The following is a 13,651-nucleotide window of genomic DNA, read 5'->3' on the forward strand; positions in this document are numbered from 1 at the left end:
TAGACAAGTCACTTAACCCACCATTGTCTGAGATACAAACAAACATAGGGCCCTAAACCGCACTAGAGGTGTGTTAGCGTATCATGTAGATACCTGTAATATTCCTATGGGCATTTTTACTAAACATTAGCCTTAGTAAACAGAGCCCTAACACTATGAGACCGCTAGGAACAGAGATAGTACCTGTATGTAAATTGTTTTGGTTGTCCCACAAAAAGGCTGTATATCAAGAATTTAATAAACATAAAATACAACCCAAAAATTACACAGAAAACATAAACCAATAACTAGATAAAACACATTAAAACCAAACAAAAAAAACCCAACATAAATCCTACACAAATGCTTGATCAAATGAAAAAAATATTTAGGGGCCCTTTTACTAAGCCGCATAGGTGCCTATGCATGCCCAATGTGTGTCAATTTTGAGTTACCACTCGGCTACCGAGTGGCTCTTGCAGTAATTTCATTTTTGATGCGTGTCCGATATGCGCACTGGAAAATATTTTTATTTTCCGGCACGTGGGTGGTAATTGGGCGGTAATTGGCATTTTACACACATAGAACATTAGCGCTCGGTTACCGCATGAGACCTTACTGCTTGGTCAATGGCTGGTGGTAAGGTCTCAGACCCAAAATGGACGCGCTGCAATTTTCATTTTGCTGCACGTCCATTTTCGTCAAAAATTTAAAAAGGCATATTTTACAGATGCGCTGAAAAATGATTCTGCACGTGCCCAAAACACACGTCTACACTACCGCAGGCCATTTTTCAGCACACCTTAATAAAAGGGCCCCTTAGACTCTTGATATATGGTAACTCTAGCAGCATAGAATTCTACAAACAGGGGCCATAGAAGTCTGATGTCCTACTGAGGTGGTTGGATGTTTTAACAATTTCACTTTTTTTTGGCAATTGTGTTATCACAAATAGGGATACATATTCATTTGAATGAAAGGGGAAGTTCCCCCATGTTATTTTGTATTTTTTTAACCTGAAATGACAGGAAATAAAACAGACATGTTGTTTATTTTCCACTGTGCCATTAACAGTGCACACCATTGTTCAATAGGTAACTTTAAAGTGCTAAGTCGACACCTATACACTATTAAGAAAACTGCCCAGAAACAAAAAAATTAAAAAGGAAAAAAAACATCTTACACAAACTACATGGGACCCTAAACAAAACAACTCTTTTCCCACAAACCCCTAATAAAAATGCTTGGTGGTAGTGTTGCAATTAATATAGGGAACTAGATTCAGTGAATGGCACTGAAAAAACAGGGTTGAGGAATGGAAAGCACTGCAATAAGCAGAACACTACAGCGGTCTGATGAAGCTAAGTGATTTCTAGCGGTGTCCCTTCGTTTGATCTCATTGAATTGAACTTTATAAGTGTATTAAATCTTATTAGACTAACTAGCATTTCCATAGGTGGGTGAGCCCTACATGATATTTACACAGCCGGTGTGAGGTTGTGTTGTGATTTTCACTGAAAAACAGTGTCAAAAAAGTTTGGCTCAGAGCACTATTCTATAAAAAGTGCTCAGAGGTGCCTGCCATTTATAGAATAGCACTTAGAGCTGATTCCCATACCAAACTTTGGGTGTCAGGATTTATAACAACTAAAACCTGTTGTAAATCCTAGCATGCAAGATAGGCACAGATTCCCCAAAATCTGTAACACCGCAGACATCTTGTGAGAACACCCATGACCTGCCCATGGCCCTCCCATGGCCATGCCACCTCTTGGGTTGCACTCCATGAGTTTTGTGCACACAGGGCTTGATTCTAGATATGGCACCTGAAAAATCCGTGCAGAAAAGCAATCTGCCTAGGCATTTTCTGTAAAGTATGGCTAAATGTTAGAGAATTAGCTTAACTTTCCACACTGTATATAGAATACACTAAGCACTTCTCCACATGACTAAATTTGATTGCATCCACGTAGGCTATGTTTTACTTGGTGTAAATCCCGATGCCTAAATTAGGTGCAGACCAGGTGTATTCTATTCTATAATAATGTGCATAGATTTTAGAAATGCCCATGCCCTACCCAAAGCCATGCCCACTTTTCAACTATGTGACGTAGAATTTAGGCGCACCATGTTACAGAATACACTTAGTGAGTTGTGTGCGTACGTCTCAATTAAGGCCAATTATTGCTGATAATTGCTTGTTAACATCTAATTAACAGTGCTGATTAGCTACTTACACAATTAAATTTTATGATTAGAATATGAGCGATTTCTAAGTAGAAATCAAACCACGATGTATAGAATCCGGGTGACAATGTTATAGAATAGCATGCAGCAAATACGTGTGTGGTCTCCCAATTGATGCCAATTAACACCAATCATTGATTATTAGTGTTCAATTATTGGCATTGTGGCTCATTAAGAAATTAACATGCGCATGCATCTCAGGCTCACACACAGAATTCGTCATGTATCTTTTAGTGCCATATATAGAATCTGGAGGATGGTGTGTAAAAACTAAAAATAGCCCTACCAGTGGAGACAGTATGACCAGCACTATAACAGAATCAAAACATACTTGGGGCAGTTTTACAAGACAATATAAGGAATGGGGTTGAAAAGTTTGCTAAAAGGCATGAGATAGGGAGTGAAGCTGGTGTTGATTTAGGAAGGGGTCTTTTATGAAGCTGCGGTACTGCTCGCTAATCCAGAACTACAGCCAAGCTACCGCAGCAGCCCAGCGGCAGTTCCCACCCCCAGAAGGCACCACTTCCAGCACGGCACTGCCCAGTTACCGCTGGGTTAGTGTGGGAGCACTTACCACTACCTCAATGGGCGGTGGTAAGTGCCCCCCCCCCCCCAAAAAAAATGGCCACATAGCAAGTGGTTCACTTTATGTGACAAAGAGAGGGAACCAAGTACAGAAAAAGACCAAGCAAAAAAAAAAACAACAACAACAACACCACAAAGGGCCTTTAAAAACAGAAGGGAACACAGTTCTTTAATTAAAAAATCCTTTAATAGTGAACTTTGATTGAAGAAAGACCCGACACGGGCCTTGTTTCGGTGCTACCGCACCTGCATCAGGGGTCACACCAATGACAAAGGAGGCTTCAACAGACTAATTTCAAAAGGCTGATGCTTTCCAAAATTTTGTGTGATATGTACCTCCGAATGAAATACAGTGCAAAGCTCACACACAGCAGCTCTTTGTGCTGTTTTTTTTTTTTTTTTTTTGCTAAGTGGTTCACTTGCCACATGGCCATTTCTTTACAAAACAAAAAAAAAAGACAGTCTTTTACCTGCTGCGGTAAAAGGGGGCCTCTGCGCATGAACACGTGCTGTCACCGGCGCAGGCCCCTTTTACTGCAGCTTGGTAAAAGGAACCCCTTAATGATTTATGCTCATCTATCCAAAGTGGTAGAGAACAAAACAAGACAATTAGATTGATTAGTACTTATTTGCTCTCATTACTATTCATGGTCCTCTTTTCCAGTCTCTTCTCTCAAATGTAGCTTTTGGATATGGCTGTGATACATTTTCTCGATATGAACAACAGGGAATTGGAATCCAGTGGGGAAACATTAATGTTAGCCCTGTAGATGGAGAACGCTACAGCTTTTTGGTTTCAATGATCATGATGCTGTTTGACGGATGTCTTTATTTTCTGCTGACATGGTATATTGAGAATGTTTTTCCAGGTATAGTATTACTCACTATTATGCATTTCCTGTGTCAGTTCTCTAATGATATGTTTGGTTGTCATGTAATGTATTTGCATAGCATAAGATGTTCCTACTTGACTTAGCATAATTATTAAATATGTATATTATGCATGCAAAAGTTTATTTCCTCACTTGCACAGGTATAAAAGGCAAGGCTACAATTCACTTGAAGAACTCTCATGATATCCTGAACCATTAGTTAGCAATTTAAGTGCTGTTGAATAAAATTTGAACTCGGAAAGGAAATATTATTCATTTACTCTTTAATTGTTTTTGTACACTGCTGGAAATGGCTCCGTGTGAGTCCAGGAAGGCAGTTTATAAATTATTAAATGAAATGACATTATTCGATCAGGATTCATACTGTGTAATTAATAGCTTTTGTTGTCGTTGTTTCACTTTATACATGTGTAAGCAGTGGTTTTTCTAAATCTCTGCTGAGACACCTTGGGTCATTTGCATAGGTAATCTTGCTACTTTCACATGCAAATGCCACCGAAGCTTTCTAAAATGACTTCTATCTTCTGAACACTGGCATCCCATTCAAAACCTTTGTTATAGCTGATTGGGTATAGTATTCAGGACTCTCTCTTTTTCTGTTCGGTTTTTATTTCCATTCAGTTCCACCCATTGTCTTAGATCATCCTGGTTGTTCCATCCAACAAGTCATTTTACTTGGACTGCGCTCATGGTGTAAATGGACACGCCTAAAGTTTGGCGCATAACTGTGGACTTATTCTAGTATTCTATAATAGATCTGGCGCATAAGTAGATTGATAGGGTCATGTATTATTCCTGGGTTAGTCTGGAGGGATGCATGGAAATCAAAGACTGTGGAGTGTATGCAGCATAGATTGAATGCAGACATTTTTAAATTTGTGGTAGCCTTTGGGGGGGAGGGGGAATTGGTGGTGTCTTACAAATGTTATTTCTTCATTCTCCACATCTTAATCACCCAGACAGAGTGACTGTATCAGATATTAGACTTAATATATTTATTTCTTTGATTCAAGGGGTTTTTGGGTTGGGTTTTTTTTTAGAGGATTGTTATGGTGGCAAGAGAGCTGCAGCTTTTCAAATGGGGAAGTGGTGACAATCTGGACATTGTCACCAATTGTGGCGGTGAAGAAAATGAATTATGATCTCAAAGGGTCTTTTGTGAGTGTTTGAATAGTTTTTTTTTAATGGAAAAAAAGATTTTTAAGTTTAAGGGCATCACTGCCTCAAGTGTTTATGTAGGAAAAGTGCCAATGTTTGCAGGAGCTGTGTTCAAAATGGACAATTGTGGTTGGGATTGGGCATTTGTTAAGAAAGTACTGTCATGAGGATGGGGTTGATATTGAGTGATAATATAGGTGTTTCACTGTTATTTAGAAGATTTCTGTGAGTTGTAACATGCAAATGTGATTATTGTTAAAAGCTGCAGCCATTTGTTTTGCCACTGTGATACTGGACTTCTGTTATTAAGGGATGAAGCTATCAACATGGACTACTGATAAGTTGGGTTATTTTACAAGTTAGCAAAAACAAACAAACAGAGAAGTATTCATAGTAGCCCACATTGATAATTTCTCCCTTAATGCTTTGATGAAGCAAGAAAGTGGTGTGAGTTCCAATGTTAAAATTGTAGCTTCTGTTGTTAATTAGCAGCATACACATATGTAGGTTTGCAAAATGGCAGGCATGCACATCTAAGTTACACACACAAGTTGGTGTTTCACAACTTACACAAGTACTTTATGAAATACTTATTTGCATATGTAATTCACACCTGTAAGTTGCCGAGCATCTTTGTAAAATGATGGCTCCTACTGCATGTGATATGTGTGCATGCCTTCATGTATTTTATAAAAGACGCTACATAGGTGGATGCTTTTGTATATGAAAACAAGAATTGTACACATCCCAGCCTTGGTATATGAATTCATAATTTTATGCTCTGTCTAAAATGGGGATGCAAATAATTAGGACAATTATTTAGATTGTGAGCTCTTTGAGCAGGGACTGTCTTTTCATGTATGGTGTACAGCGCTGCCTTGTAGCGCTTTAGAAGTGATAAGTAGTAGTAGTAGTAGACAAAACCACACAGTGAGAGATGAACTGATGTTGAGGGGCATAATCGAACGGGGCCGGCCATCTATAAGGGCGGCCATCTTTAATGACGGCCCCGTTAAGCGGCGTACATGACTGTAATATCGAAACAAGATGGCCGGCCATCTTTCGTTTTGATAATACGGTCGGGGCTGGCCAAATCTCAACATTTGGGCTGCCTTTAGAGATCACCAGCATTAGAGATGGCCGCCATTGGTTTTCGCTGATAATGGAAACCAATGACGGCCATCCAAGGCATTTGGTCGTGGGAGTAGCCAGCATTTGTAGTGCACTGGTCCCCCTCACATGCCAGGACACCAACCGGGCACCCTAGGGGGCACAGCAGTGGACTTCACAAAATGATCCCAGGTGCATAGCTTCCTTACCTTGGGTGCTGAGCCCCTCAACCCCCCCCCCAAACCCACTCCCCACAACTGTACAACGCTACCATTGCACTTAGGGATGAAGGGGGGCACCTACATGTGGGTACAGTGGGTTTCGGGTGGGTTTTGGAGGGCTCCCATTTGCCACCACAAGTGTAACAGGTAGGGGGGATGGGCCTGAGTCTGCCTTACTGAAGTGCACTGCAGTGCCCACTAAAAACTGCTCCAGGGACCTGCATAGTGCTGTGATGGAGCTGGGAATGACATTTAAGGCTGGCATAGAGCCTGGCAAATGTTTTTTAAATTTTTTTTTTGGGTGGGAGGGGGTTGATGACCACTGGGGGTGTAAGGGGAGGTGATCCCCGATTCTCTCTGGTGGTCATCTGGTCAGTTTGGGCACCTTTTTCAAGGCTTGGTCGTGAACAAAAGGGACCAAGTAAAGCCGGCCAAATGCTCATCAGGGCCGGCCTTCTTTTTTCCATTATCGCCCGAGGCCGGCCATCTCTTAACCATGCCCCTGTCCCGCCTTTGGTACACTGCCAACACGCCCCTTGAACTTTGGTCGGCCCTGTGACGGAAAGCAGTTGAAGCCGACTAAATCGGTTTTCGATTATACCAATTTGACCGGCTTTAGGAGAAGGCCGGCTATCTCCCGATTTGTGTCGGAAGATGGCTGCCCTTCTCCTTTGAAATAAGCAGGATAGTTAACTGAACACAGTAAACGATATAACAGTATAATATGCTGTCAAACACATTGAGGTCCTTTTACAAAGCTGTATTTACCACAACAAAAAATGACATCCTGAGGAAACTTCAGGATGTGTGTGCGCTACCTATATGCTAAAACATATATATGTATATAAGTTTTTGTGGTGGGGCTTGTCTAGGGTAGAGAGTGGGTGTGTTCTGCGCTAATCAGTTAGCATAGCTACATTGCCACTCTCTAACTGATTAGCACATGCTTAGCACATGAGCCCTTATCACCTATATAATGGGTTGTGGTAAGGGCTCACGTGCTAATCTGTTTTAACGGCCACATACTAATGGTACAATTAGCGCATGACAGTCACAAAGAGAAGGCAAAATGCTCCACTGAAGGGAAGGTACCAAACAACAGACAGTAGAGCAATGGAACCTCTCACAGATGTGTTCAAAATTGTCTTTATGAGAAAATTCTTCTAAAGCAATGAGGGAGACCCAACACGACTCGTATTTCGGCCTCACTGGCCTGCATCAGGAGTCTAGGAACTGTCATCCAATATGTGTTCCTAGATTGGTCATTAAAGGACAAAATCTAATTTTCCCCTTCTCTCACTCTCTCTCCCTCTTTTCACCTCTCATCTACTTACCATATTTCCATCTCTCACTTTACATCCTTCCCAGCCCTTCCATTGTCCCCATCTCTCTTATTTCCTTTCCAGCCAGTTTTACTTTCTTTCCCTCACTCCTTCTTGCAAACCCTCATCTACTTTTTTCTGACTCTCATTCCCTCACCAGCCCCAGCTCTTTCCCTGTATACAACCATTTCTGACACCAAGACCATTCCTCTTTCTTTTACCCAGACTCAATTTCTTACTCCTCCTCAACTTATGTCCATTCCATGTGTCCCCTGCCTTTCCATGGTCCCATTTCTTTACACAGCTTTCTAGGCCCCCTGCTCCCCTGCTTCTGAGGAATGGATCCTCAGAAGCTTAGCTGAATTGGGTGGCGGAGCAGTTGGGGGGAAGAGGGGGTGGTGGTTGGGAGGCTAGGATAGGGGAGGGCAGACGTATACGTCTGTACCAGAGCCGGTGATGGGAGGCGGGACTGGTGGTTGGGAGGCGGGAAATCATGCTGGGCAGACTTATATGGTCTGTGCCCTGAAAAGGACAGGTACAAATTCAAGGTAAGTTATACACATATGAGTTTGTCTTGGCAGACTGGATGGACCATGCAGGTCTTTTTCTGCCGTCATCTACTATGTTACTAATATGTTACTCTGAATCCTTTACACCAGCTCTCTACCCAACTCTCCATCTCTCCTCCTTTGTTACTGTCTCCCACTCACTACAGTCTCACCCAACCTCCAGCCCCAGCATCAACACTTCTCCCATCCTTAACATCTGCAAGTCAGTCCCCTTCTCCTATCTCTAGTATCAGACCCACTCCCACCATACCATCTAACTTGTGTCTCTTTCTCCTTCTGCATCCCCAAATCCAGTATCCCTCTCAATCTCTCTATTCACTCCTTGTCCATCCTCCCTCCTCCTCAAAGAATGGACTGGCATCTTTTCCCCCTCTCCTCCCCCTAAAATGATCTGGCATTTTTCCCCTGTCCACCCCCCCCCCCCCACCTACATGGCCCACCAACTCTGCCTCTTTCTCTCCTTCCCATCCTGCACCTATCCTCCTCTCTCCCTCCTATCATCAAGCATCTCTCCTCTTTCTTCCTTCCACCCCCTAAATGGTCTGAGTATCTTTTCTCTCTTCCTCCCCATCCCTTCATGTGGTCCAGCATCTTCCCTTCATGATACCCCTCTATGGCCCTCCCCTCAAACCTTAATGTTGCAGTTTTTGCAGCAACAGCATTGGTACCTTGAAGAGCAAGGCACTGTGGATCCTTGTGTTTGAGCACTGGGAAGTCACTGCTGGTCCTACCTCCCTGACACACGCTTCCTGTTGCATGTGGACGGAACCCGGCAGCATCTTTACAATGCTCAAATGCGAGGGTCCACAGTGCCTTGCTTTTCAAGCTACTGATGCTGTTGATGCAAAAAAAAACACCTAAGAACTGCAAAAGAAAGGTTTGAGGGGAGGGTCATAGAGGGATATCAAGAAGGGGAGATGCAGGACCATGTGAAGGGGTGGGAAGGGAGGAGTAGATAAAAGATGTAGAGAACTTTGTTCTGCCCCTCAATAAGAGTTTTAGCTTCCCCAGTAGGAGTACGGAAGATAACCTGCCAAGACTTGGCAGATCTGCAGTCAGACATGCTGGAGTGTAAGGCCCTGTACGGCCACCCCTGTCACCCATTCCTAAGACCAGCCCTGAGTAAAAGGGTCCCTTTATTTGTTCTTATGAAATTTGTATAAGTTAATAATTACTAAGGGGGGATGTTTCAACTTGGGCTACTGTATTGAGATGGGTGATTTTACCACAGGGTCTCATTGCATAGAATAGGACCCTGTGCTAAAATAGCAAAACTTGTGGTAAAATAACTTGTTTTAATGGTAGCCCATGTTAATAACTCCCCCCCCCCCCCCCCCCACCATTAAATGATATTATTGGCTACAGATCACTGCTTGGATTTGTCAAGCTGAACAGCCTACAACATCAAAGAAAAATTCTATTTCATGATTATTACTGTATGCTCACCTTATCTGTGTTTATATATGTGTTTCCTTTAAGTTTTACTAACCTTGAAATATTTATTTTTTGCAGGTCAATATGGAATTCCACGCCCATGGTATTTTCCTTTTTCCAGGTCATACTGGTGTGGAGTTGGAATTAAAACTGAAATTGGCACCTCCTTATCTGAGTTAGAAACCAAAAATAATGGTGAATAATAAATAAAGTAAAATAAAATACAATTCACATTGCAAGAAACAATAATATGTATTTTGACAATTCACTGACTTTAAACCAACCACTGTTTTTTTTTTTTTGTTTTTTGTTTGTTTGTTTTGCTTTTCTATTGCATAATTTCTATAATATGGTATTTTAAATATGTCCTTTCCATGGCAGCCTTATCATATCTAAAAAGATAGTTGATAAGCTGGCCTGGAGGGCTCATTAGTACTCCTGCCACTACCATACAGAAAGTCTATGATCTGACTCCTTAGCTGGGTTATATGCTGCAAGAGTTGGCTGAAATTGGAGAGATTATAGTAATAGGGTTCAGAGTCCACAAGAGCAATGGAACCGTATCCTTTGTTTAGGGGCACAAATATATCACCAAAACAGGGAAGATAGGGTATCCTGATAGTGAGGTTGCGATAGAAACCATAGTAGATCAGGTGTCCTTAAATAAAAATAAAAACCAGACAAAGATTGCAAATTAATACTGTCAAGTACTAAGCATCATGTAAATAGGAACAACAAACATAGATTGAAATTTCTATATGCAAATGCCAAGAGCCTAAGAAATAAGATGGGAGAGTTAGAATATATTGCAGTAAATGAAAAATTAGATATAATAGGCATCTCTGAGACCTGGTGGAAGAAGGATAACCAGTGGGACACTGTCATACCGGGGTACAAATTATATTGTAGTGATAGGGTGGATAAAATTGGTGGAGGGGTAGCATTGTATGTTAAGGAGGGCTTTGAATCAAATAGATTGAAAATTCTGCAGGAAACAAATCCCTGTGGATTGAAATTCCATGTGTAAAGGGGGAAAAGGTTAGTAATAGGAGTATACTACCATCCCCTGGCCAGGATAAACAGACAGATGTAGAATGTAGAATGTAGAACAGACAGATGTAGAAATTAGGGAGGCTAAAAAACTGGGCAACACAATAAAAATGGGTGATTTCAATTACCCTGATATTGGACTGGATAAATGTAACATCAGGGCATACAAGGGAGGTAAAATTCCTTGACGAAATCAAGGACTGCTTTATGGAGCAGCTGGTACAGGAGCCGACAAGAAAAGGAAAAATTCTAGACCTAGTCCTTAGTGTATACCCTGGAGGAAAGGAGAAACAGGGGTGATATGATACAGACGTTCAAATATTTGAAAGATTAATCCGCAAACAAACCTTTTCCGGAGATGGGAAGGCGGTAGAACTAGAGGACATGAAATGAGATTGAGGGGGGCAGACTCAAGAAAAATGTCAGGAAGTATTTTTTCACGGAGAGAGTGGTGGATGCTTGGAATGCCTCCCGCAGGAGGTGGTGTAGATGAAAACGGTAACGGAATTCAAACATGCGTGGGATAAATATAAAGGAATCCTGCTCGGAAGAAAGGGATCCTCAGAAGCTTAGCCAAGATTGTGAGGCAGAGCTGGTGGTGGGAGGCGGGGCTAGTGCTGGGCAGACTTATATGGTCTGTGCCCTGACAATGGCAGATACAAATCAAGGTAAGGTATACACAAAAAGTAGCACACGTGAAATTATCTTGTTGGGCAGACTGGATGGACCGTGCAGGTCTTTTTCTGCCGTCATCTACTATGTTACTATGAGGCATATTTTCAAAGCACTATGCCTCTATGTTATATTCCACATATTAAAAAAGGAAGACCAAATGACAGCCGGCATGGTTAAAAAGTGAGATGAAGGAAGCTATTAGAGTTAAAAGAAAATCCTTCAGAAAGTGGAAGAAGAGACCGACTGAAAATAATAAACAGCATAGCGGCATGCAGATAAGTTATAAGTTATTAAAGCCATCTTTAGCAAGTTTGCTACAATAATATGAAAGCTAGCAGCATGTTAGATTAATATAAAAAACAAAAATAAGAAAAAAAGTGATACATAGAATCAGTGTTGCTGCTAGCCATAGGCGTAGTTTGGACTGTTTCATTGGGAGGGCAAAGGATGGGGCGGAGCATATTAGCATATTCATTTGCATATATACATATGCAAATGAATATGCTAATATGGAGGAAGGAATTGAAAATTTACAGGCAAAATATCACAGATGCACATTTCAAAAAGCTGACATATTCAATTAATATATTCTGAATAAATACTTTTTTACCTTGTTGATCATTTAGTTTTTCTATTCGCTTTGGTCCCAGTGTCTTCTGTTTTATGCAGTGTCTTCTTTCCAGTAGCTTCCCTCTGCTCCCCACCCCTCCCAGTCCCATCCATCTCCTGCTCCTTCCCTCTGCTCACCTCATTTCCCAGTCCAATCCAATTCCTGGTCCTTCCCTCTGCTCCCCACCCACCCCTCCCAGTCCCATCCATCTCTTGCTCCTTCCCTCTGCTTCCCACCCCTCCCACTCCCATCCCTCTCCTGCTCCTTCCCACTGCTTCACCACCCTCCCAGTCCCATCCAATTCCTGGTCCTTCCCTCTGCTCCCCACCCACCCCTCCCAGTCCCATCCATCTCTTGCTCCTTCCCTCTGCTTCCCACCCCTCCCAGTCCCATCCATCTCCTGCTCCTTCCCACTGCTTCCCACCCTCCCAGTCCCATCCAATTCCTGGTCCTTCCCTCTGCTCCCCACCCACCCCTCCCAGTCCCATCCATCTCTTGCTCCTTCCCTCTGCTTCCCCACCCCTCCCAGTCCCATCCATCTCCTGCTCCTTCCCACTGCTTCCCACCCTCCCCGTCCCATCCATCTCCTGCTCCTTCCCTCTGCTTCCCACCCCTCCCAGTCCCATCCATCCCTGCTCCTTCCCACTGCTTCCCACCCTTCCAGTCCCATCCATCTCCTGCTCCTTCCCTCTGCTCACCACCCCTCCCAGTCCATCCATCTCCTGCTCCTTCCCTCTGACCTCCTTTCCCAATCCAGTCCAATCCAATTCCTGGTCCTTCCCTCTGCTCCCCACCCACCCCTCCCAGTCCCATCCATCTCTTACTCCTTCCCTCTGCTCTCCACCCTCCCAGTCCCATTCATCGTCCCTCTGCTGCCCCCCCCCCCCCGCGAGGTCCAGGATCGTGACTCCGTTTACCCCCCTCTTCCTCCCTCCCTCCGGTGCAGGCAGCAGTCTTCTTCAGCCTTTCTGTTGTTCCTGGGAGTGGTAGCGACGTACACGCTGCCTTCGGTCTGCCCCGGAAGCCTTCTCTTCAAGTTCCTGTTCCCACCTATGCGGGAACAGGAACTTGAAGAGAAGGCTTCGGGGCAGAGCTGAAGGCAGCGTGTACGTCGCTACCGCTGCCAGGAACAAGAAAGACTTAGAGAAGATTGGTGCTGCCTGCGCCGGAGGGTAGGAAGAGAGGGGGTAGATAGACACGCTCGTCTCCGTCCGCTTCGCTGCTTCCCTGCCCTCTCTGTCTGCACTGCGTCCCGCCTTCCTCGGATGTCATTTCCTTTCGGGCGGGACGCAGACAGAGAGGGCAGGGAAGCAGCGAAGCGGACGGATGACGAGCGCGTGCCTGCTTGTTTTTTTTTTCACTTCTAGCGCCAGTCCACGTCATCGTCGTTTGGGGGGGCATTGCCCCCCTCGCCCCCCCCCAGTCTACGCCTATGCTGCTAGCTGAGATCAATGGTAGGAGGGAGGGCATGTGTCTATGATTAGAACGTAGCAGCGAACAACGTTAAAATCAGCTGCGATTTGAATATGAGACTTTGCCCGTAAACTCCACCCAAGTGGATTCTCCCTTAGCACTCTACTTTTTTTGTTTTGTTATCAGAGTAATAAAGTAGAGTTTAGCTGCATTGTTTGGCAGTATTTCTAGGATAAGCAGCATAAAATGTTTTGTACTTTTTTGGGATCTTGCCAGGTACTTGTGACCTGGATTGGCCACTGTTGGAAACAGGATGCTGGGCTTGATGGACCTTTGGTCTGTCCCAGTATGGCAATACTTATGTACTCATGACTGAGTCATCACT

The 13,651-nt window shown here is 43.5% G+C and overlaps 1 protein-coding gene across 1 annotated transcript in view; it reads left to right on the forward strand.

Annotated features, from left to right (window-relative positions):
- Positions 1–13,651, forward strand: part of LOC115462091 (phospholipid-transporting ATPase ABCA1-like) — a 451,679-nt gene that overhangs the window by 142,336 nt on the left and 295,692 nt on the right. Inside the window, 3 exon segments of the mRNA XM_030192130.1 lie at positions 3,476–3,680; positions 9,597–9,693; positions 11,120–11,135. Of these exon segments, the coding sequence (XP_030047990.1) occupies positions 3,476–3,680; positions 9,597–9,693; positions 11,120–11,135 (318 nt within the window).

This window comes from Microcaecilia unicolor, chromosome 2 (genome assembly GCF_901765095.1).
Source record: "Microcaecilia unicolor chromosome 2, aMicUni1.1, whole genome shotgun sequence".
NCBI classification, from domain to species: Eukaryota; Metazoa; Chordata; class Amphibia; order Gymnophiona; family Siphonopidae; genus Microcaecilia; species Microcaecilia unicolor.